General features: G+C 41.5%; 1 protein-coding gene across 1 annotated transcript in view; it reads right to left on the bottom strand.

The window, feature by feature from the left end:
• The window catches only part of LOC132569120 (uncharacterized), a 143907-nt gene that overhangs the window by 102191 nt on the left and 15109 nt on the right, over positions 1-26607 (bottom strand). Inside the window, exon 2 of the mRNA XM_060235300.1 lies at positions 10451-11245. Coding sequence (XP_060091283.1) covers positions 10451-11116 — 666 coding nt within the window. The 5' untranslated portion in view covers positions 11117-11245. The remainder of the gene's footprint in view (positions 1-10450; positions 11246-26607) is intronic.

Raw genomic sequence — 26607 nt, 5'->3', positions numbered from 1 at the left:
AACCTATGCAGTTCCTGTGTGCTTGTAATTGTAATCCTTTTTCCTTGCAGCTCAAAGCTCAGACCTTCAGGTATTAGCCATCTGTACCTCATTTCATTGTCACGTAGTTTTTCTGTCAATTTTTTATATGCTTTTCTGTCATTTATCACTTGTCTTGGCAATTTTTTCATGATTCTCACTCTGCTGCCTCCCACTATCAATGTCTTTTCAAAATTTTTATTCAAGATTTTTCCCACCATTTCTTTTGTCATATATCTTATAACCACATCCCTTGGTAGATTATTTTTCTTGGCATATAGTGAGTTCACTCTATACATATGTATAGAGTGAACTCACTATATGCCAAGAAAATTATTCTTATGATATATCCTTTCAAATATTCTTATTATATATCCTTTCAAATCAGTCTCTTCATCCTCAGGTACTCCTCTCAGACGTGTCTGGGTTTCCATCAATTTGCAGTCATGAATTGCCATCTTTTCTTGCATTTTTAGGAAGGTGGAATCATGTACTTTCACTCTCTTCCACCTCTTGCACTTTCTTTGATGTTACCAGTCTCATTTCTGAGATCTTCTATATCTTTCCTTAGCTCTTCAATGTCTTTTCTAATTTCTTTTTTAGAAGCAGTTATCATATCTCTCACCCCTTTCATCATCCTGGCTTCCATTGCTTCTAATTGCTCTTGCATTTTCTCCATTGAGGCAGTCCTTGCACGGGTTAACTTATGCCCTGACATTTAAAAAACCCCGAAAATTTTGACCTCTCCAAATTAAATTTAAACTATCAGGTTTGATAGAGTAAGGCTTGCCCTTTTCAATAAGCCTGATTTTGCCATCCTCAGAGCCTCCTGGGCTCAGAAATTAATTTTTAAAGTTTTTATTTCTTCCAAAATGGCGGTCGCAACTTTCTGCTTCCATTTAAAAAAAAATTTCCTTCAAAAGGCTTCTAAAATAATTATCAGTGATAATGTCCAATAGTATTTACTTTATAATTGTCACCTCTGTCAGCTTCACCAATTTTTAATGTCCCGAACACTTTAAAAACTTTGATTAAATTTTGACCTCCTAGCAATGGCCGCCGATGTTTTTCTATGATATTATAGTCCTAGAGTAGGCTAGCTGCTTCAATGATTTCCCTTTTCCATCTGACACTTCCTGCTTTTCTTGCCACCAAATCCCATTTTCACTGGTAAAAAGATCTTGCGATGTTTGACGTATTTCCTGTGTTGACTGTGAGAGCTGCAAATCTGTGATGGTGGGGCTTTTTCACAAAAACCGCAAGTAGACAAAACAATAAATTCCTTTCCACTTTTTAGCACTGTCCTTTAAATTTACAAAGTTCAAATTTCGCCCCTTCTTCTTCCAAGCTTTCTGAATCTCTATTTCCCACCTTCTGATTTTATTTTGTTTAACTTTAAATAGTCCCGGAATGAAGATAGTCATCAGTACCTTTTTCTGCAGTTATCTAGATCCAACACCGGTCTTGTATAGCTTTAGATGTTTAGCAGTCTCAAAGAAGGTTAGGATCCTGTCGAGCTTATGTCAAATAAATGACTCTGGAAACTTCTGCAGATGATGAATATGCAACTCGTCTCCAGAGACCCCTCAAAGCCTCAAAGGAGGCCCCGCCGGGACTCCCTTTTAGCCAAGGTAAATCTCAGAGTTTCCTGTGCATATCTTGGACTGATCTCTGACTGAGAAAAGTAGGCAGTAGGCATTAAATTGCCCTCCACTACCCTGAACAGAAGCCCCAGCCTGCTCCCCTTCTGAGAAGCAATTCAGCTCGGCATTTTCCAACCCCGGAAGTCTTATTTTATTCAATTTTTTGCCTGCCCTTCCCGTAGAACAGGCTCAGGGCGAGTTACGTCATAAAAATAATCAACAATAAAAACATTAAAAGACCAATTTAAAATATATAAAATTAAAATTACAAAGACTAAGATGGCAGATTCTGCCTCACGGACGTGACCTATTGTTCAGGTCCAGCAGATCTTGTAGTGCTGGGATAGAATGAGGGGTGAAGGCCAGTAACAAGTGACACCCACTGCCTCAGCTGAAAGCCTGGCAAGAGAGCTCTGTTTTACAGGCCCTCCGGAATTAAAGCAGATCCCACATGGCCCGGATCTCCAGGGAGAGCTTATTCCACCAGGCAGGGGCCAGTGCTGAAAAGGCCCTGGCCCTTGTCGAGGCCAGATGGACATCTCTGGGGCTGGGCATTACCAAAAGTTGTTGGGTTGCTGATTGTAAGGACCTACAGGGCTCATATAGGGAGAGGCGGTCCTGAAGGTATGCTGGCCTTAAAGGGCTTTAAAGGTGAGTACCAATACCTTGAACCCAATCCGGTACTCAATGGGTAGCCAGTGCAGTTCACGCAGCACAGGATGGATCCGTGCCCGTACAGGCGACAAAGTCAACATCCATGCAGCAGCATTCTGCACCAGCTGGAATTTCCAGAGGAGGGTCAAGGGCAGCCCCACGTAGAGAGAGTTACAATAATTTAGCCTGGAAGTGACCATTGCATGGGTTACTGTGGCCAGGTCATGGGGGGGCGAGATACCGGACCAACTGTCTGACCCGCCTCATTTGGAAAAAGGCTGATCTGGCAGTGGTGGTAACCTGGGCCTCCATAGTCAAAGAGGCATCCAGGAATACCGCCAAGCTCTTCACCCTTGACATGGGCATCAGTGGAGCCCCATCAAAGGATGGAAGCCTGATCTCTGATTCCAACCCCCTGTAACCTAGACACAGCACCTCCGTAAAAGAAGTAACAGGCCCACTGCTGGATGAAAATGGAGAAACTCTGATGAAGGAGAGAAAGCAGAAAGGCTCCATGCCTATTTTGCCTCTGTTTCCCCCCTGAAGATGAGAAAGGGCTTATCTAGAGATGGTAGTAGGCAAAGCATGGCATCTGGCTTGCTGATTGAAACAGATAGTGAAGTTGTTGAGAGGCACCTGGCTGCATTGGATGAGTACAAATTCCTGAGGCCAGATGCTGTGCACCTGAGAGTGTTCAAAGAACTTTCTAGAGAGCTTGCAGAGCCTTTGTCCATCATCTTCAAGACCTCTTGAGGATTGGGAGATGTGCCACAAGACTGGAGGATGGTGAATGTTATCCTAATCTTCAAAAAAGGAAGGAAGGTAGGGTGTCTCAGGAAACTAAGGGCCAGACAGTCTGACCTCTGTTCCAGGGAAGATACTGGAACAGATTTTAAAGAAGTCAATATGTGAGCACAGGGCTTTTTTTTTTTTTAGCAGGAATACACAGGAACACGGCTCTGGCTGGCTTGGCACCAGAGGGTGTAGCCTAAAATGCAAATAAGTTCCTGCTGGTCTTTTTCTACAATAAAAGCCCTGTGTGAGGATCTGAAGGACAACTTTATGATCTGGGGAAGTAAGCATGGATTTGTCCCCAACAGGTCGAAGCCAGACCAACCTTTCCTTCCTTCCTTCCTTCCTTCCTTCCTTCCTTCCTTCCTTCCTTCCTTCCTTCCTTCCTTCCTTCCTTCCTTCCTTCCTTCCTTCCTCCCTCCCTCCCTCCCTCCCTCCCTCCGGCAATTTATATTAATCTCTCCCAAGAATAGGCTCAGGTCAGATAACAACATAATAGATAACAATTTAAAACATACATTTAAAATCAAGCCAGTACAAAACAATACAATACATTATAAACAATTAGAAATAGATTATAAATAAGTTATCGATGGTGGCTCAGTTGGGAACATATTAAACATACTGAAGGTCTAGAACTAATTAAAGGATAATATCGCAGCAGAGAGGTATCACAGCAAAGGGCCAGCCAATGGAATAGGATGCCCGCTGCCTCAACCAAAGGCCTGGCGCAATAGCTCTGTTTTGCAGGCCCTACAGTGAGGGCGCTGTAGGGAGCTGATTCCACCAGACCAGGGTCAAGGCCGAAAAGGCCCTAGCCCTGGTTGAGGCAAGTCAGATGTCCTGGCCAGGGACGGTCAACAGATGTTGTGAGCTGGATTGTAATGATTTGCAGGGCACATATGGGGAGAGGCAGTCCCGTAGATACATTGGTCCAGGCTGTGTAAGGCTTTAAATGCCAAAACTAAAACCTTGAAATAGATCCGGCACTCAATTCGTAGCCCGGATAGGCACTGTTATCAACAGTGTTATCAGTTCTGGGCTCGGGACTTTTCATTTTTATAAATGATCTGAAGGAGGGGGTGTAGGAACTACTAATTAATTCGCAGATGATATCAAACTGGGAAGGGTAGTGAATATCTTGGAAGACATCATTCAACAAGATCTGAACATACTGGAAAAGTGGACAGATGCAGTTCAACAAGGATAACTGCAGAGTTCTGCAACTGGGTAACAAAAATTGCAAGCATCCATACTAGATGGGAGACATACTTCTTGGCAGTTGTTTACCCCAACAAGATCTTGGGGTAAAAATGGACTGTAAGCTAAATACGAGCAGTCTGAGGTCCCCCTTACCGGCAGTCTTCAAGCAGTTGCTGGATGAATCAGCTGCCCCAGTGAGATCACAAGAGAGAGTGTACGCTGTGTTTAATTTAGCTGCTTTGTGTGTATGTGTGTACAGTTCATTTCATGGAAGTTCAGCCAGCTTGGATGGGAGACCAAGAGGAAAGCAGAATGGGTGGGGCAAGTAAGTAGAGCCATCTGGTTCTTCCTGGTGAGTTTGTAAAAGGAGGAGAAGCAGCAGAGTTCTTCATTTCCCCATACCCCAGAAAATGGCTGCACTTCCACCAAATGAAATTGAACACACATGCACACACACACAAAGCAGCCAAACTGAAAACAGCACACACATTGGGGCAACTGACTCACTGGAACCACTAAATGTAACCATCTGGTGTATTTCAACCCGCTTCTTCAGACTAACAGGAAAACAAAAGCAGAGCAACCTAAGGCAGGGGTGTCAAACATGTAACCTGAGGGCCAAATCAGGCCCCCAGAGGGCTCCTATCAGCCCCCTGAGCAACTGGCTGTCATCTGCTTCCCTCTCTCTTGCTTCCTTCTGCATCATAGCTTGCTTTGCCAGGTTTGCTCAATCACACAGGAGCTACAGAGCAAAGCCTCTATTTTCTCAATTGGCTGAGGCTCCTCCCTTGGAGAGGAATAGTTTGCTTTGCCAGGCTCTCTCAATCACACAGCAGAGCCACTGACCCAATGCTGGTTGAAAAGGTGGACATCTTGAAGGACACTATGCTCTCCTCTTTTGAAGGAATTCAGATGACCCTTTCTAACTGAAGTTAAAGCGTTGAGGTTATATTGGATCCAACATGATTGCTGGAGAAGCAAATTAACACAGCTGCAAAAAATGCTTTCTGCCAACTCAGCCTAGCCCATAAAATGGCCCCTTACATCTGATTTCTGGTTGGTGCCAGACTTCTATAACCCTAATCCTATTTAAGTGCTTATTGAATGTCTCATCTCGCTCTTTGTAATCTGGTTTGAATCCCAGTGAGAAAGGCAGACTACAAATAACATAAAGAAATAAATGTTCAATAGTGCTTACATCTTTGCTGCTGCATAAAATATGAACTAATCATAACTATATGGCTTCGTGCATTTCTGTCCTGAGAATCTAATAAATTACTAATTGCTTTGTGTCTTGTAAACCACATTTCCAAGAAATTAGCCCTATGATTTATTTTGTCTTTAATCCTTTAGTAATTTAAAAGTATAAAAGCAAAAATGCAGTTGAATAGTTTAAATGTAAGTCATAGCATTTTTAAAACTTTCCAAGAGGCAGGGTTATTACTTAGTAACGTGAGCCTAAGGCTAAAACTTGTGCAACATAATAGGTTCCATGATCCCACCTGCTGTCATTCTTCATTACTTAATTGCAGAACCAGCTTCAAAAGTTACTCACTTTACAGTTGTCTAATTCAACCTGGAAATCAGTTAGTATAGACTGTGCTCCCTCTCCCCCTGTTCAAATGCTATATTATTGGTCCTATGCTGTTATGCAGTCAGCAAGTAAGTTTCATTGAAATTTCATGCAAATCAAATAAATGGTGTCATTTGCAGGTTACCTAAACTAAATTTCCAGTTATCAGGTGTGTCAATTGCGAGAAGGGTGAACTGGGGGGGGGGGGGGCGGCTGTGAAAAGTATTCCCACTTAAAAATCACCAATTTTGTTAATATTTTTAGCAAGGGATGAAAGGTTGTAATATCAGTATCACTCACCAAGGCATGACACAGACAAAACATTTTAATCACTTCCCTCCTTATAGGAATAGTTTTGTACCATTTCTTATGTACAAGCTAAGGCACAGAATTGAGAAGCAGAACTGACCTGGGGATCACCTGGAATTACATCTCATCTCCAGACTACAGAGATGAATTTCCTTAGAGAATATGCAGGCTTTGGAGGGTGGACTTCATGACATTGTATGCTACAGATATCCCTAACCTCTTCAAACTCTACTCCCAAATCTCAAGGAGTTCCTTAACCTTGAGACAACAACTGTACCCCTCCACCCCCATTGGTAGCCTGGAGGGACCTGGCTACCTTACCCAAGCCTTTGTCAGTGATTGGCAGGGGAGGCAAGGTCCTAGATTCCTTTTCCTATCTCTATAATTGTGTAGGAGAAAATAGTTAAAACGCATTTGTATGTAAGGAGTTAGACTGGAGGCCCATGGAGACTGCAGTGTGTCACTGGCCAGACAACTACCTACATCTGAGAATATTCTTGCAGAAAGAAATGTGTGTAATATAGTGGAGTACTGAACATATGGGTCAACCAGTGTTCCCTCTAAGCTGAGTTAGTGTGAGCTAGCTCACAGTTTTTTAGCCTCTGGATCACTCGTTTTTGTCTTAACTCAGGAAGGATGGGCTCAGAGCAATCTAATTTATGCAGTAGCCAAATCGCTTGCTCACAGCTTTAATGCCAGTAGCTCACGAAGTAGAATTTTTGCTCACAAGACTCCACAGCTTAGAGGGAGAATTGGTGTCAACTTTCCTTGCTCGTATTATCCACTAGTAAAAAAAAGAGGGCGACAGCATGTGGATTACTTACATTTAAGAACATAAGAGAAACCATGTTGGATCAGGCCAATGGCCAATTCAGTCCAACACTCAGTGTCACACAGTGGCCAAAGAAGCCAGGTGCCATCAGGAGATCCGCCAGTGGGGCCAGGACACTAGAAGTCCTCCAACTGTTGCCCCCCCAAGCACCAAGAACATACAGTATCATTTGCCCCGACAGAGAGTTCCATCTATACCTTGTGGATAATAGCCACTGATGGACATCTGCTCCATATGTTTATCCAATCCCTTCTTGAAGCTGTCTATACTTGTAGCTGCCACCACCTCCTGTGGCAGTGAATTTATTACTGTTACACTTGATTGTCAACTTGATGGAGATTTTTTGGGTATAGAGAAGTGGAAAGGTGAAAAGTGGCCCAAGGACAACTATGATCCTGAACTATGAACTGTACTAAATAAATATCCAATAGAAACTATACATATAAGAATCAGGCTTGCACCAAGAGAGCGTTGATAGGTTGGGTGGCTTCAGATGTGTCAAGTACACTAAATTCCATAGGACATAGCATGTAGGATTGTCTAAATAACACGACACATTTTTGTCTCTGTGCCAATAAATACTGGCTTTGCTGTCTTAACGCTGCTAAATAGTGCTAATGAAAACAGCAAAACAGATAGCATTGGAATGCTCATGTTTTGAATCTTAGCCATGATGGCTGCTATGCATCTCCTGTCTCTTAATTCTGAACCAAAACCTTGGTGTGTGGATCATTAAATCTGCATATTGTGTTCAGGTTCAGAAAAAAGGGACTATTTATACAAACCTGGATCTCATGGATCCCCTGCTTGTTATATATGTTCCATACAAGTTGGATCCCTAATCCTATTATAAACTAAATTATGACATCTAGCTTTTTGTGTTGTCTGCATGAATGCCTTCAACAAACCAAATTCAAGCAATATTACACTTGTATTCAGGTGAACTGCATAAACACACCATTGTAATAAGTAACTGGAGTTTTGATTTAGGACCTAATTTAGCACAGTAAGGTCAATTTATTGTCCTGGACTTAAGAAAATGCTTAGAAACTTTAATTTCTGTGAGCTGAAGCAGACATTTCCTGACTGCTAAATGGGATAACTACTTAAAAATGTTAAGAGATCCAAAGTTGCAAAAGTGACAGAAGCCAAGGTTATGAAGCCCAAACATCCTTTTGTGTGAACTATTGAGGGATTTCACAAATTGCCTTCAAGAGTTATTACTAGGGATGGGCACAAGCTGAACCATGAAGCAAAATTTATCATGACCTTTGCCCTATTTTGTGGTTCATGAACTGAAGTTTGTGACAAGACTACCATCATGAACTTCCACAAACTTTCTTTTTCCCACAAAAGCTGAAATCAAGGATGTTCGTTCCCAAACCTACTCCCAGCCACTCAACTTTCAGGCTTTCTTGTGCAGTCCCTTCGACTGCTCAAGAAAGCCAGAAAAACAGCTGAGCAGTAGAGAGCCTGAATCAGCTGGGCAGCAAGGAGCCTGAAACAGCTTCTCCCTGCCACTCAGCTGCTCCCTGCCACTCAGAGTAGGCTGCTCCCTGCCACTCAGCTGTTTTTCAGGTTTTCTACAAACCCTGTTTCAAGGGACTGTGGTCCCTTTCAGTGGGGTTTGTGGGGTCACAAACCAGTTCAGGAACCAGAAGGTTCAGTTCAGGTCATGGTTTGGTTCATGGTTCAGCAATAAACCAACCCAAACTGCATTTTTCTGGTTTGTGCCTATCAAAATGATAATGGAGTGGATGATGTCTTTGGTCACAGTTTCAGTATAGTAGACTTGACTGTTTAGTCTAGGGGTGTCAGACATGCGGCCTGAGGGCCAAATCAGGCTCCTGGAGGGATCCTATCAAGCCCACGAGCAAGTCTGCTTCCTTCTCCCTCTCTCTTGCTTCCTTCAGTTATCAGAGACTATTAAATAAAATATCTCAAGAGTGCTGATCTTTTTAAGCATGTATTATTTAAAGTTTTTTTAAAAAATCTTTAATTGTGTTTGTGTCCTTTATAAAGTTAATGTCTCCACTACCTGGCATTACATTTTATGACACACATGGCCCGGCCAAGCAAGGTCTTATTTATGTCAGATCTGGCCCTCATAACAAATGAGTTTGACACCCCTGGTTTAGTCTGTTACGTATATCTGCATATACTATTCACATGTTTTTATAGCTAAAAAACAGAATCATATCTGCAATCTCTATGGGATATCATGATGTGAGATGGCTAGGCTGGGCAACATGTGATTATGGTAAATTTTCTGAGTGCTGTTGAGTTGTCTGTTTATAAAATGTTTTTATTGTATTTTATTTTTTTATCATATTTTGTATGCTGCCCTGAGCCCTACGGGGAATGGGTGGAATAGAAATATACTAAAATGAATAAATAAATAAAATATTTTGAAATCTGCTGTTTGACCAAGGAAAGGAAAGGTCCCCTGTGCAAGCACCAGTCGTTTCCAACTCTGGGGTGATGTTGCTTTCATGTTTTCATGACAGACTTTTTACAGGGTGGTTTGCCATTGCCTTCCCCAGTCATCTACCCAGCTTGCTGGGGGGAAAGTGTAGATGACTGGGGAAGGCTGTTTGACGAAACATCCACTATAGATGTGGAAGATCATAAAGCATGGAGCTGCTTTATATTGAGGTTAAAATCTAAACAAGATGCAGGGAAACCATGATGATATTTTAAATCAGTGCAGAGAGTTTCATATCGGAATAAGACACTGAAGCAGTGGGTTAATATTTCCCTGGGGATTGTTTTGTAATAGATATTAACTCACTCAAGCTGCTGGTAGCCTCAGCAGGGAACAAAGACAGGAGACCTGTTGGGTTTTTCCTCTGTGGAAGATAATAGTAGCTTGTTGGTAGACGATGCAGGAAAGGGTTAAACCACCCCACCAATGGCCATAATATTATAGTCATGATACAAATTGATTTAAATAAAAGATGCCAGGAGATTGACAGTGTCATCTTAAGCAATGTTACTTACTTCTAAATCCAAATTTAGGATGGCACTGCCTATCAAAGAGCTCCTTAATCTAAATGTACTCTAAATTGTTCCATCTGGCTGAGTACTGTCTGTTCCAACTGATAGAGTCTCAGACTTGCTACTTCCTTCTGTGTGGAGATGGTTGGGATTGAACACTGGGTCTTTTGCATGCATACTAACCCTGAGCTGTGACCTCATTCCCACTTTATTTCATCTGTGATGCTTCAAGCAATGTAAGTGCTTGTTCCATCCATCCATCCACCCATCCATCCATTCATCCATCCATCATCTCTCTATAACCTGCCTTCTTGATCTAGACTATGACTGCAGCATCCTAGAGGTCTGAATTGCATAGGCAATAAATAAAATAGAAAACCATTTGCAGTAGTTCCCCCCTTTTTATGACATGAAAACATCTCCTCTTACCTGCAAAGGTGTTTTGTGTTCATTCCATTTCTTCTCATGATTGTTGTCAGCCATTACAGGGAAGACATCTGTATTAGTAATCTGGCCTTGTTTTTTTTCAGAAATGTACATTTTGTGCAGGTTTACCAAAACTTCCTCACTCATTGGCAGCTCCGTGAAAACATCGTAATCCTCCTCTGATGAAGGCGCTTCTAAATCTGCTGCCTCACCAAACTGAAAATTAGGTATAGTCCTGTGAGATGAGCATTTAAAATCTGAACAAGTGATAGCTTTTTGCTTAAGTTTCAAGAGACTGGTTTCATGAGTGCTGCATGTTTTCTTATCTGAATGTGTACTAGAAAAAGGCTGGGAAGGCTTATTTGGATTATCTGTTGTGTTGTAGTCTGAGGCATCCATTAATTCTTCATCCAGTTGGTTTTCCTCGTGATGTTCATCAATAGAGCACTGATCAGCAACCATGCTAAGTCCTAAAGGTGTCTCACAGTATATCAAACGAGACATACAGGAAGAACTTGAATTAGTTTCCTGTGTATAGCACTGAATTTTCCTTTTTGTTTCATCCTTTATCTTAGATGTCTCAGGGGAAATGGCAGTTATGTCAGGTGTGGAATGAGGCCATGTCTTCTTCTGTTCATAGAGTTTAGTTTCCATCTCTACAAGTTTCATCCATTAGAAGAAGCCAAGCTGCAGTCCATTTCAATTCCTTATACTGAGAATTCTTCCTGTGTTTCTTGGAAGTTTATGTTGTTATTGTTATTTGGAGAATCAGGAAAAGTATCCGAGACTTCCTTGTGCCTGAAATTAAAAATGTTTGGTTAGAAATGCAATTGTATCTTCCAGTGAAATGGTAAAAATGAAGAAATATTTTAAAATTAAGAAATCTCGAACTTTTAGCTAGATAACTCCGATTATTTGCCAGAGACTGCCTATTTTCATATATACATAATTGGATGCCACCAAGCCAGTGTATATGGCAGGGGTGGCCAATGGTAGCTTGGCCATGCTGGCTGGGGCTGATGGGAGTTGTAGGCAAAAAAAATCTGGAGAGCTACCGTTGGCCACCCCTGGTATATGGTATGGTTCTGAATAAGAATAGGATGTGATTTTGAGCATTCAGTGTTCTGAGAACTGCAACTTTTTATGTAAAGCAAATTTCTAGTTTATTTATTTACTTTATTTACACCTTGCCTTTCCGCTCTAGGTAGCTTACATTGTTCTTCTATCCTCCATTTTAACCTCACAACAATTCTGTGAAGCTGACAGTGGCCCAAGGTCAACTAACAAGCTTTCATGGTAGAATGGGGATTCAAGCCTGAGTCTACCACATCCCAGTCTAACAATCTAACAACTACCCCATGCTGTCTCTCCTTAAGACCAGGATGGCATTTCTGAAGATGTGTAGGTTTCATGAAGTCTTAGAAGACAGAAATAGGGTTAAATAAGAATGGCTGTAGACATTACTTAGCAAACCTGACTACTCTGTGTGCACAGCTGTGTTTTCTGTAGCAAACGTGTAAGATATGGACTATATATTGTTTCATTAAACATCCATATATATTTTTCTAAGGGGGAAAATGTATGAGAATGGCTATTTTACATTCCAAAAGAAAACAAGACGTGCAATTGCAAGACTTACAAAACTGAGAACACCTCTAAAGCAATGCAATTAGCTGGAAGGACTCTGGAAGAAACTGTGAAGTCGCTTTGTATAAACAATACTGCATATAAAAATAATGTGGACAATATTTTTATTTAGCATCTTTCCTATCTTTGGGATAAATTCTGGGGATATTTCTGAGAAAGCAAGTAGACTCTTACAGTATCATATAGCTTTGTAACCTGGTTCTTAAAAATATATGCAGAAGTATATATATGCACAACAATATATAAAATTGCCTAATTATACATATTTGTTACGGAGAGGCCTGATCTTGAAGTGTCTGCAAATCCTTCATTTCTGCTATAGTCTGTGAAGGTGTGAATAACACCTTATGTTAACATCCTATTTACTGATAAAATATTAAAATGAACAAATACAAAATATTGATTTCAACCATTACAAAATATGATTTCATCTTCTCTATTTGCGGTTTAAAGGAAAACAAATTATTTTCCAGTAAATCTATTATTGATGAATGATTACTTTTCAAATAAGACAGTTGTCACGATATTAATATTCCAAAGAGGAAAAGTGATGAGAGAAATAGAAAATTCTTTTTAACATAATGGTTAGGTTTCTTCTGATTATCTTACTCTACCTTCAATGGCTGCAGATTATATAAAGCACTATTTTTTAAAAAGTAATGAAAGAAGCAGGAACAGACATATTTAAACCAAGATAATATTTATTGTGGATAATTTTACCTGTTCCGTATGACAACCTCAAATCCAATTTTTCTATGAGTGCAATAGCAGGAACTCAGCAGCTCAAAGGATCTTCCAAATGTTGGGGTAGTACAGAAAGGGATATGAATAGATACTTAACAAAAGACATTTCAGCTTGCTTGCTATCCAGGAACTCTGTCAACAGAAGTATGTGTGAGAATCCCTGAGGCTAGAACAGCCTTCTGCAAGCACTGGCCAAATTATTTTGAGAAACAGACAGGAAAAAAAGGGGGGAGATGGGGAAAAAAAAGAGCAAGCATTCTGGAAAAGAACAAAACCATACACTTCTAAAAATATAGTGGTGACCTGATTATTCACACTTTGTGTCAGGCCCCTTACATTTCACCTTCTTTTATCACTTAAAGCACCTGGAGTCAGCTTCAGATTGAATGCATCATTAGTTTGTTTCTGTCAGGTTTTGGATGGATGGCCTGCAAAATTCCTTTTCATTCAGCTCTTTTTATGTCTAGTCTAATAAGGTGGGAAAGTCATGTAAACATTTCTCATAATGTCATCAGACAAATAAATACCGGAGCTGTGTAGTTGGAGGATATCTTTGTTCTGATTTTATGGTGCCATCTAAACAGGTGATGAAAAAAACCATTACTGGAACTGACTGTGAACATAATCAATAGATTATGTTCTTGAAATTATATAGTCTTTGAAATTAGCCTTTAAGAGCCTATAATGGATTTTAAAAATATGAATACTGCATGCTGAAAAAAATCTATCCTCAGAATGAGAACCATTTTATGGTCAATATTTACTTTAAAAACTTTAATATTACTTTATCTTGGCTGCAAAAACCCATTTCATCAGAATTAAGATATTTTATTTCAAGTTTAAATCTAACCAGTTTTTATTCAACAGTTAATGAATTGATTTTTATTATGTATTTGCATACTGAAAATCTTCTCCCACATAATTTGTTATAGACCAATAGTTGACAAAATTGTTCATGTATTTTATGCCCTGTCCCCATTTTGTGCCTTTTATGTAGTAAACCTCAAAGATGGGGGGGACCCTCAGAAGTAAGAAAGCCAGTCTCACATGTGATGATGTTGCGTCCATTTTTGGGAGCTACAAACATGGCACTGTTGCAGGAGAAAAGATTTTTTCCTGTTGCATGTAAGTGGTCTGGTTCTGTGGCACTCAGTGCAGAGGTAAATAGTGAAAGACTAAAAGCAGATTCAGTGAAGAGCCATGACATTCAGCTCCCAGGTTAGATATTTACTTCCTAGCTATATGTAAATTTTCAGTCCTGCCAAATTATGTATTGGGCTCTTGGTTGGCTTAATTACATGTTAGGTTTTCCTGTAGTCCTCCATGATGTGATCAAATGTGTACTCTGAGGTCCTACGTGGAGGCTGGCATCCCTATATATAATGGTCAGCAGCATCTGTCTGTTCAGGAAGTGGTCATACAGAATGATCACAAGATTGTGTGTTTTATGCATGGACACAAAAGGCATGCAGAGGCACTAAGTAGTAGATTTCAATTGAAAATCTCAGCTCCCCCCCCCCCCCACTTTATTACTATAATTGGTGGCAGCAGATGAATGTCAGGATGGTAGCTGCTGTGAGAAGTCTATCTAATGTGAGAAAGCACCAGGGCTTTTTTGATAGAAAAAGCCCAACAGGAACTCACACCCATTGACATCACCAATGTTTCACATGGGGCTCTTTGTAGAAAAAGCCCAGCATGAAGTTATTTGCATATTAGACCACACCCCCTGACACGAAGCCAGCGGGAACTGCGTTCCTGTGTGTTCCTGCTCAAAAAAAGCCCTGAAAAGTGCTATAATCATGCAGGCACATCCAAATGATTGGCTGCCAGACTGTGTGACCTGTGAGTAAGATGTGAACCAAACTTGCAGATGTTTGAATAGTATGATGTCCTTTGGAGGACGCATTAGAATTTGGGTCTTTAATCAACAACCTATTTCAGTAGATGGAAACCTAGGATCAAATATTCAGTCAGCCTTTGGAGTATTTTTTGTAATTATCAAAAGAAAATGTAATAGAGGAAAGGATTTTTTATTATCACAGAACCCTAAACTAACATGCCCAGTATCTTCTTTCCTCTTGGCAATATCTTTAGTAGCACTTTTCCAGTGCCTTTTAATGGATCTCCAAGAAAGACAGTTTCTTCTGATGTAGTCATACCATGTGCTATATTTGCAGAAGGGATATTCCCCATATCAGAGCCTCACAGCTGACAGTCATTAATCCAGTGTTGGCAGTAAAGTGGGATGAAATTAATTAATTTGTTCCTTTTGAGATTTGAGAATGACTAATCTTAAGTATTTATCCCACCTGACAAGTGGCAAGAATCCAATTGAAGTTTTCAGTAATTTAAAATAACAGCAAAAAACATCTCTCTCTCTCTCTCTCTCTGTGTTTATAAATGTAGTTGGCCAATCTTGAGTTTCATCCACATTTTGAAGGTGCTGGGTGAATGGAGAAACAACCAATATGTGGGAATGACCAAAATCTATGCAAAGGCACAAGAAAATGATTAATTTGGCCTGATTAGCACATGATAACTTCCAGGATGTATTGGTCAAAAACAAGCAGAAGTTCCTAGAATTTTGCCTTGCCACATGAAGATTTGCCCATATAGCCAGAGTGTTCCATGGTATACTCTTGTGTTTCCTTTGCAACCAGGTTGTGAAATGGATTGCTGAGGAATATTAACTGCCATGGCAGAGAAGAAGCTAAAACTGAGATCATGCAAGTTTAGCTTGCAAGAAAGCTAGTTCTATCATGTAACTATATTTTATTAAAAAAGCATGCATGGAACTTTCTTGTTTTTAAAAGCTGTCTTGAGCAATGCATAATATTGATGGGTTATAAATAATGAAATCTCAACAGAAACAAAAGTCTTTTTCAGTTTTTGATAGTGCTATGGGCCCTCTGTAAAGATCAGCTAACGTTCCCAGTCATAGATACTTCCATGTAATTTCAGCAGTCATTCCATTTTATTATGTCTACATATTTCCTCCGAAGCCAAACTCTGCTAGCTGCCAAGAGTAACTGCTGACAGTGGTTGGACTCCGGAATGATTTTCATCATGAGGCAAATGGTACACATTTTCAGCATTCCATAAGGCTGTTCTATATTAATATTTTATAGCCATTCTTTCTATGAAGTCCTTTCAAGTCAAAGCTGAGGATGCAATAGGTAAAGCTCAGGATCCATTAGTGTGCAAAACTGCCTCTGGAAGAAAGACAAGGAAGATTCTTCTAATCCCCTTGTTACTATGATCTAGTAGTAAGAAGGGAAGGACGGCAACATGTACCTCTAGAGCTCCGGCAGGTTTAGAAACCTGCAAACAGGTCCATTTTTAAAATGTGTGCCTTTAAAGTTGAGCAGGAAACAGGAAACACTTCATGAGGAAGGGTCAGCAGCAATTTCATCAGAGAACAGACCCTCAGTTTGTTTTGCTTTTGTTTTCAGAGCAAGTAAAGTTGTGGAGGAACCAGACCCAGTAAGTGTGTGTGTGAGTGAGAGGGGGGGGCAGGGGATTCCCCGGTTTGGAGGCCTTCCCCCTGCTTTAGAAAGCAGGGGGGGGGAGGAAAATGTCTACTGGGCACTCTATAATTCCCTATGGAGAATGATTCCCATAGGGAATAATGGGAACTTGATCCACGGGTATTTGGGGCTCTGGGGGGGATGTTCTTTGAGGCAGAGGCACCAAATTTGCAGCATAGCATCTTATGCCTTTCCTCAAAACACCCTCCAAGTTTCAAAAGAATTGGACCAGGGAGGTCAATTCTTGAGCCTTCAAAGAACGTGCCCCTATCCTTTATTATTTCTAATGGAGGGAAGGCATTGAAAAGGTGTGCAGTCCCTTTCAATATGATGGCCAGAACTCCCTTTGGAGTTCAATTGTACTTGTTCCAACCTTGTTCATGACTCCACCCCCAATGTCTCCTGGCCCCACCCCCAAAGTCCCCAGATATTTCTTGAATTCGACTTGGCAACCCTAGGCCTGATTCAGCCCCCGGGCTGATTCGGGCCACATTTTTGACACCCCTGTTTTAGACCTTAGAAATGGTAAGTGATCCATTTGATAAACTGACACACCATTCTTCTTTTATATGTTACTTTCTTCCTAGACACTGTAAACTGGGGCAAGTCATGGAAGATAGGTCTGTCACTGGCTAATAGCCCCCACAGCTATATAAATAGGACCTCCACGATCAGACACAATATACCAGTAACTAGAGAACAACAACAGGGGAGTTGATCTCTATGTCCCAGTTGACAGGGCTTCCACAACACTTGGCTGTTCACTGGACTGGATGAACTGCTGATATAATTCAGTAGGGCTTCTCTTACATTCTTAAATCTTTTGGGACCATGGTTCATAGGACTACAGACTTCCTGCTCTATTTTTACTCATCCTGGTATCTGGCAACTCTGCCAATGAAATAAACTATACTTGCTCAGAACATGAGAAGTAATTCTGCTAATCCTTGTGCTTTTATTCAGCACCTGTGAATATATTTCATTTAGACTATTTCATAAGAACATGCATCTGCATCCAACTATAAGTGAGTTCCACTGAAACTAATTTCAGAGACAAAAAAGCAAGTTGCATATTGTGTTCAGTGCAAGAAACATAGGATGAAAACATCTTTTCCCTTATATCTCTGCAAAGGAAGGGGCTAGATAACTACTTTTTAAAAATGAAAGGTGGGAATTCAGAGAACCTGCTTAAATTATCATTAGAACACTACATCAATATATGGATATTTTAGGGCTTTAAAAAAAATAGGAGGTGACCCCACTGATGATGACAGCACCCTTCCTTGAGAATCCTGATAGCTTAAGGCACATCAGAAGAAAATAAACAGACTCTACAAGTAAGGTTACCAAGTCCCCAGCATTGCCTGGTGGGGGATTTTTGCACGTGCGCAAAGCAATGATGTCACCCAGAAGTGACATCATCGCACTGGTGCTTGCGGCCACTTTAGGCATTTCTGGGAAAACTCTATGGCAGGCATGTCCAACTTCGAACAGGTCGTGATCTATTTTTTCTGGACAAAAGTGCTGGTGATCTACCACCATGAAAATTAAGTTTCAAATTAGTTTTGAATTAGATTTTAACCCACCAAAGTTGGGTTCCACCCCCCCCCCCCATTTACAATGCACCTTCTGTCATTTATTGGTAAGCAAAATAAGCAAAAACAAAACAGAGCGACGAAGATCCAGAAAGAACTGCAAACAGTTTTTCTTAAATTTTTATTGTTATAAGTTTCTTTAACTGTCTTAATAACTTTCTTTAACTTTTATTGAGTAATTTGTGTTAAATGTAGGTCAAGTATTGATCCAGGCTGATCTTGCGCAATCTTTAAAACTTCACTCTTGCTAATTAGTGAGACGTCTGAGCCTGCATTTCATCCACCAGCTTTTTGAAGTTGGGTGAATATTGCATGAGGGCCAGTCTCAGGGAATCCTGGTGATGTTCGTCATGTTGGAACGCTGTGTACTCTTTGTCATTTTCAGATGGAAAAACACAGATTCACACAAATAAGTTGAACCAGAACAGGAGTGTACCGCTTCACTGCATCTTCTCACGTTGGGAAATTTGTCTCTAGGCACTAGCTTCCAAAACGATTCTTGCTCAGCATGGGTCTTGAGAAAAATGTCATTTTTAAGGGCTACTATTTAGTTTTCAAGAGATGCCTTGTTCAGTGAGTATTTTTTCCTGATAGCAGCTGAAGTTTCCTTAATGTCCATATCTGCTTTGAATGGGTATGACAAGTACTCCACAACTTTTTCAGTTCTTTGGAAGTCACAGAATCTTTTTTCGACTTCCTGGATAACAGAGCAGTTTTCTGTCGCATATTTCTCATTCTCAAAAACAAAATTTGGATATTGTCCCAGATGGTCCTACATATTAGGAAAATGATCAAAAGTGTTTGCAAGGTCAGTCATCATCAGCTCAAATTTGCTCTTGTAGGATGAAACTGTACTCATCATCTCGCCAATGCATTTGTTTTTACCTTGTAGTTCAATGTTCATATCACTTAGTTCGCCTGTAAAGTCAGCGAGAAATGCCAGATCACATAACCACTCATCTTTCAACTCTGCTTTGTCATCTCTGCCCTCCTTCGAAAACCTTCTTATTTCATTCAGCAAATCACGAAATTTTTGCAGAAATTCGTGCCCACTTAGCCACCTTACATCTGTGTGCAAAATGATTTCTGCTGCCCCTTCATCAAGAGTAAGATTGAAAAGCTGTCTTTGAAGTGAAGTGAACTGAATTTACAATTTTGAAAGTGATGTCCATGAAAGTCTTTGTATTGAGTCTCTTGTTTGCCAAAACTTGTTGGTGAATGATGGTTCTTCCACTTGGCTGTGCTCCCTGGACATTTCCACTCTTGTAGATAGGGCTGTCAAGACCCTGGTCCGGGCGGCGATTCCCCCGCCCGAGAGGTTCCCAACCTGCTGGCCCACATCGCACCAGTGACGTCCACTCTAGGCGTTTCCGGGGATTTTCTGCCAAATCTAAAACAAGTTATGCTTTGTAATACATCAATGTAGATAATTCAATCTTTCCAGTTACAGTTGCAGTGTCAAATACAAGATACCTTCAGAATGTAAATCTCACTTAGAGCACAGTTCTGTCCTTTGCCAAGTCAGCTCAAAGTGAAAATAGTTAACTACCTCACAGTTAATAACGAAATATGAGTCACTCCCCATAAGAAAGTCACTTTGCAGGGAAGTGGTGACTGAGGAAGGTAATAAAACTGTTTACATATTTGGTAGAAAACAGTCCAAGGTTCTAAAAAGTTTTACATTTGTGAAATAAATACTGTTCTGAATTACTCAGGTTGTTGATGAAGCATGTTGTCTGCATATACTCTACAGATAGCAAAGTTTTCATTAGATTCTCCCCCCCCCCCTTTCCAGACAACAAAAGGACTGATTTCTTTTTAAGCAGAACACTGGGTAACCCTCATAAAGTTCTTGTCACAAAATAACATATTTCTAAGTAATGGACAAGAGGGATAGTGCTACTGTAAGGACAGGAAAAATAGGTGACTTGCTGCTTAAACAAATTAAAAGTTAGAGTCCAGTGGCACCTTTCAGGCTTTTGTGTGGACACACACTTCTTCAGATACAATGAAACAGAAATTACCAGTCCATACATGTAGGTCTGGAGATTGATGGGTGGATGTATCCTTAATTGTGGTATGCTGAGAGTACTTGAGACCTGCTATTCCTGCTGATAACAGATCATTATACACCCTTTGTCAGCTGAAAAGTTCCAGATCTGCTCTATCTGTGAGATGAAAGTGTGAGCCAACTATGACCCAGATCACAAGGGGAAAGCCCATATATATTTAATTTCAATTCAACAGGAAAAAGTCTCAAAATATCACTATCTGAGCCAACTAAAGCAACTAAAAACTGTCCAAAATTTTGATGGCTCATTATCTGTTTCAAAAACTATTTTATGCCTCCACCAGTTAAGTGGGCTACTGTGACTACAAAATACTATATTCAAGTGTAAACTTATAATTCTCTCTTGTGTGTCACACACTTGTGGCAGTGTGTATCTAAACAAGCATTCCTGTGCATGCCCTTCCTTTCCACACTGTATTGCTTTCAGTAGAATGTACACTCTGAAAGGAAAGATCCCCTGTGCAAGCACCATTCGTTTCCGACTCTGGGATGACGTCGCATCATGACATTTTCATGGCAGACTTTTTACGGGGTGGTTTGCCATTGTCTTCCCCAGTCATCTACACTTTCCCCCCAGCAAGCTGGGTACTCATTTTACTGACCTCGGAAGGATGGAAGGCTGAGTCAACCTTGAGCCGGCTACCTGAATTCAGCTTCTGCTGGAATCGAACTCAGGTCATGAGCAGAGAGTTCAGACTGCAGTATTGCAGCTTTACCACTATGCGCCACGGGGCTGTACACTCTGATCTGCCTCTAAGTGCACATTCTGCTGCTTAGCAGTGATTGCTAACATCTGATTGCTCCACAATCAGCCTAATTTTCCTCATCCATTAATTAGTTTTCCCCCACTCTGGTGCCCATGGGCATGTCTTCTGGTACCCACTTGCTTCTTCACCAAAGCAAAGATCCGATCCTGGCTTTCTATCTCTTTATTGGAGCAGAACTGGTTTAGAGTTCATTATAGTCAGAGCAAGTAGAGAGAATGCATGATTTGGAGAATTTCCTTTTCTCCCTTCTGGTGGGTACTGCCAGTGGTCCAGCTAAGCCAGGCAGGGGGTCAGTTTGAGCAGCTGAGCAGTTGTTTTACTTAGTGTAGATGACTGGGGAAGGCAATGGCAAACCACCCTGTAAAAAGTCTGCTGTGAAAACGTTGTGAAAGCAATGTCACCCCAGTAGGGTTGCCAAGTCCAATTCAAGAAATATCTGGGGACTTTGGGGGTGGAGCCAGGAACAAGGGTGTGACAAGCATAATTGAACTCCAAGAGAGTTCTGGCCATCACATTTAAAGGGACAGCACACCTTTTTAAATGTCTTCCTTCCATAGGAAATAATGAAGGATAGGGCACCTTCTTTTGGGGCTCATAGAATTGGACCTCCTAGTCCAATCGTTTTGAAACTTGGGGGGTACTTTCGGGAGAGGCACTAGATACTATATGGAAAATTTGGTGCCTCTACCTCAAAAAACAGCTCTCCCAGAGCCCCCGAAACCTCCAGAACAATTCCCCATTATACCCTATGAGAATCAATCACATAGGGAATAATGAAGACGTTTCCCCCTCCCCCCCCCCCTTCTGGCCAGTCTGAAGCAGCGGATCAGCCTCTCTACTCACCATTTGCTGCCAGCTTCTTCACAGAAACAGAGACACACCATCCTAAACTGAAGCCTTTCAAGTCAAGCCTCTGGAAGTGCAAAGGCACATGGTCCTTTGCGGGCAGGGCTCCCTCTCCCCCCACCCCCCGCCAGCCAGCTGATTAGGGCGGGAAGCAGCCTGGGAAAACTGAAGAAAGGCTACTGTGATCGGGGCTGGGTGGGAAGGACAAGGCAAGGAGAAGCTGCTGAGATTGCGGCTGGGTGGGAAGGGCCGCCATTCCCCCCCTCTTTCCAGATTTTTGGCTAGCGGGGGAAGAAGGCTCCAAATTGGGGGTCTCCAGGCAAGGCGGGGGATTTGGGAAGCCTACACCCTAGAGTCGAAAACAACTGGTGCTTGCACAGGGGACTACTTTTACCTTTTATCTTTTAGATTCTGATGAGCTGCTCCTCACTATGCTTGGAAAAATGTTATTTATTTATTTATTTATTTAATGAACTTATATCCCGCCCTTCTCACCGAAGTGTCTCAGGGCGGCTCACAACATAATGATTCATACAATTCCATTTAAAACATTTACAGATACAATAAAAGCATAGTTCATAAAACAAGATAAAATAAAGCCAGCGGTCTATAAGAGGCTTGACTTGAAAAATGTAATCCCAGAGTTCCTGATACACAATTCTAGTTGACACATACATGTAAATACTGATCTCTAGGATTTTCCTGGGAGCCAAGGCAGTTTATTTCGTATTCTCTCTTCTCATTGGCATGCCAGAAGACACACACTAGTTCATGTGAAGAGAGGGAGTCCAATTTAGGAGCTAAACCTGTCTCCATATATTACATGCCCAACATGGCAAGCAGATTCAAGATCATATAAAGCAGATTTGACAGATGAGATTTACAGAACTTGTGATTCATCCATCTGAACACCAGCCTCATTATAATTCTATGTTCTCTCCCATGTTTCCTTTGCTATCATTGCATTTCACTATGATTGTGGCACGCAGGATTTTTAAGGGACACAGAGGCAAGAACTGACTTACCTCAGTGCAGTGAGAAAAATAATTCTGTTTTTCTGACACTTGTCTCTTTACTAAGCTGGGGGAAATGTTGTTAAAATTCTTAACAGTCTGGGAGGCTCGTGGTTGTCAATGATTCCTACTCTTTGAGTCTGCACTGTTTAGTTAACCTTCCCCTCAATCTTGCAGACAATCAGGTTTGAATTCTAACACAATCTGTTCATGCTAGAACCTGATTATAACCCTAAGCTAAATTTCTGAGGGGCATCAGTCTATGCTATCTGAAAGTATTTGCTTAAAACATGTCAGGACTCTCCTATGGTGCAAATCGCTCCATAAATTCTATACTTACACAACATTAATGACTTCATCGTAAAATCATGCATTAATGATCAAGCCAGTGGAAACGTTCAGTAAATACACAGAATGTTTTACATTGTTATCAGTGGGTGTTCCTCCTGTCTTTTCAACAAGTGTCCCAAGATTAATACAAGGGCAAGGAGGGTCAGCCAAATTAAACTCTACAAGTTATTTACTGAATATAAGTAGCTCATACTCCATTTTCCTGTCTCCAGTTTGTAATTCAGAAAATGATTTCATGGAAATATTCAGACCTTCTGTCCTGACCTCCCCTAAACTTTATTTATATACTGCATTTTAGTTCAGATTACCTGTTACTTAACAGATAAAAATTAAAGTAGACTCTTTACAAAATGAACACATTCTATATAAATGTTTCTGTATTAATCTGAATAAGCTACTCTTTGTATTGGCTCAGGTGGGTCATATCTTGGAAGCTAAGCAGAGTTGGCCCTGGCTAGTACTTGGATGAGAAACCACCAAGGAAATCAAGGATTGCTGTGTAAAGGCAGGCAATAGCAAACCACTTCTGAATGTCTCTTGCCTTGAAAGCCCTGTGAGGTTGCCATAAATTGGCTGCAACTTGATGACACTTTCCACCACCATTGTTTGTATATGATAAATTAGGGCTTTTACAAAAAAGAAAATACACGCCACTGACGATTTATTTTTCACAGCACCCCTCCCACTTTCTAACTGGGATAAAAATACTCAGATTTCCAGTTTTACTCATGTCTGACAAATGGCACTCAAAAGCTTATACTCCGAAAACCTTGTTGGTTTTTAAGGTGGTAGTGGACTTGAATATAACTCTTGGACATTATTTATGTCTTCTATATCATCTTGCCAACTAGTCCAATGAAGAGTATCATGCTCATCAGGAAGAAGCTTTCCTTATGCCATCATTTGCACATGGTAAGCATGAAGCCCTATTGAAACGGAAGGGATCTGATACTACATATTTGGTTGGGTAATCAACAGGACTTTTTTTCTGGAGGAACAGGACTTTTTTTTGAGCAGGAACACACAGGAATCCAGTTCCATCTGGCTTGGTGTCAGGGGCTGTGACATAATATACAAAAGAGTTCCTGTTGGACTTTTCCTTTTTAAAAAGCCCTGTGAGGGAACATGAAGAAGAAGAAGACGAAGATAGGAGATATTGGATTTATATCCCGCCCTCCACTCTGAAGAGTCTCAGAGCGGCTCACAATCTCCTTTACCTTCCTCCCCCACAACAGGCACCCTGTGAGGTGGGTGGGGCTGGAGAGGGCTCTCACAGCAGCTGCCCTTTCAAGGACAACCTCTGCCAGAGCTATGGCTGACCCAAGGCCATTCCAGCAGGTGCAAGTGGAGGAGTGGGGAATCAAACCTGGTTCTCCCAGATAAGAGTCCGCACACTTAACCACTACACCACACTTAACCACTACACAAGAACCTTCTTGTGGAAACAAAATTCCCCCCAAATGTCTAAAAGTTCATGGGGAGCAGATATGTGTTTCTCCTTCATTTCCCTGTTGAGAGTTCCAGCATCTCTTTTTTCAGGGGTGGGGGGAAGCCCTGGGAACCAGTATCTGTGAGTGAGGGGTGAATTTTCTGGCACACTCTAGAAGTAAGCATGATAAGATTTCAGTGGAACCTGTCATCTAGTAATAGTACTTGTATGAACACTTCAGCCTTATACCAGGGGTGTTGAACTCATTTGTTATGAGGGCCGGATCTGACATACATGAGCAGGGGGGTGGAAGCTTTCCAGTGTTTTGTACTGAGTGTCACATGTATGACTGTCTGCCCACAGGACAGAAGTCTTGAGTGTGTGCTCGATGCAAGGAGCTCCTGGTCCTCAGGGAACGAGTTCGTACCCTTGAGGCCGAGGTGACTGACCTGAAGAAGCAGGGACAGTCAGTTAGGCACTCGGGGAAGACTCTTGGGGATGTATTAGATGAGCCCCACTCTGAATGTGGCAGCCCCGTTGCTGCCAGGGAGCATGAGGGTTGAGAGGGAACAGGGCACCGTGCTCAGGATAAGGGGAATGCACCCTCAGAAGGGACATCTTCTTCAGTTGGTGAGCGGATATCATTTCGCACCAAGGAACCATCTCTGGGCAGGGAGAGAGGAGGGGTCTTGGTAGTTGGTGATTCGATCCTTAGGCAAGTAGACAGCTGGGTGGCAAAACCACGTACTGACCATATGATGACTTGCCTGCCTGGTGCAAAGGTAGCGGACATTACGTGTGTTGTAGATAGGATGATAATGCTGGGGAGGAACCAGTGGTATTGGTGCATGTTGGCACCAACGATGTGGGGAAATGCAGTCGTGAGGTCCTGGAGGAAAAATTTAGGCTGCTAGGCAGGAGACTTAAGGCCAGGACCTCCAAGGTAGCCTTCTCAGAAGTGCTACCTGTTCCACGTGCAGGGCTGGAGAGACAGGCACAAATTAGAAGTCTCAATGAGACGATGGTGTAGGGAGGAAGGGTTTAAGTTTGTTAGGCACTGGGATGCTTTCTGGAACAAGCGGGAGCTGTACAAAAGAGACGGTCTCCACTTATCCCCAGATGAAACCAGGCTGCTGATGCTTAAAATCAAAAAGGTGGCAGAGCAGTTTTTAAACTAAATCTTGGGGGAAAGCCGACAGGAGATGAAATGTCTCTGGTTTGGGAGGACTCATCTCAAAGAGATGAAGGGTTAGCTTTTACTTTTCTACTGGGTAATGGATCAGAGTTGTCCACTGAGATGGTGACAAACAGTATGGACTATCTGCCAAAGTCTTGAGGCAGCAGGAGGAAGGTTGTGGGCCTAGCTTGGCTGGGAAATTATACATTTTTGTATACAAATTCTAGAAGTGTTCGAAGTAAAATTGGTGAGTTGGAATGTTTAGTGTTGGGGGAAAACATAGACGTTGTGGGAATTTCAGAAACTTGGTGGAATGAGGAGAATCAGTGGGACACTGATGACCAAGGGGTAAAAAGATTACTGAAAGAGGATAGGGAAATAGCTGAGAAGCTGAATGCATTTTTTGCCTCTGTCTTTACTGTGGAAGATGAGAAGTATTTGCCCGCTCCAGAACCACTTATTTTGGAAGGGGTGCTGAAAGACCTGAGTCAGATTGAGGTGACAAGAGAGGAGGTCCTAAAACTGATAGACGAATTAAAATCTAATAAGTCACCAGGTCTGGATGGCATACATCCAAGAGTTCTGAAAGAACTCAAAGTTGAACTAGTGGATCTCCTGACAAAAATATGTAATCTTTCATTGAAATCTGCCTCCGTTCCTGAGGACTAGAAGGCAGCAAATGTCACCCCCGTCTTTAAAAAGGGTTCCAGAGGAGATCCGGGAAATTACAGGCCAGTCAGTCTGACTTCAATACCAGGAAAGTTGGTAGAAAGCATTATCAAGGACAGAATGAGTAGGCACATTGATGAACACAAGTTATTGAGGAAGACGCAGCGTGGGTTCTGTAAGGGAAGATCTTGCCTCACTAACCTGTTACAGTTCTTTGAGGGGGTGAACAAACATGTGGACAAAGGAGACCCAATAGATGTTGTTTACCGTGACTTCCAGAAAGCTTTTGATAAAGTTCCTCATCAAAGGCTCCTTAGTAAG

This window comes from Heteronotia binoei, chromosome 3 (genome assembly GCF_032191835.1).
Source record: "Heteronotia binoei isolate CCM8104 ecotype False Entrance Well chromosome 3, APGP_CSIRO_Hbin_v1, whole genome shotgun sequence".
NCBI classification, from domain to species: Eukaryota; Metazoa; Chordata; class Lepidosauria; order Squamata; family Gekkonidae; genus Heteronotia; species Heteronotia binoei.
This window is presented reverse-complemented; position numbering and strand designations above follow the sequence as displayed.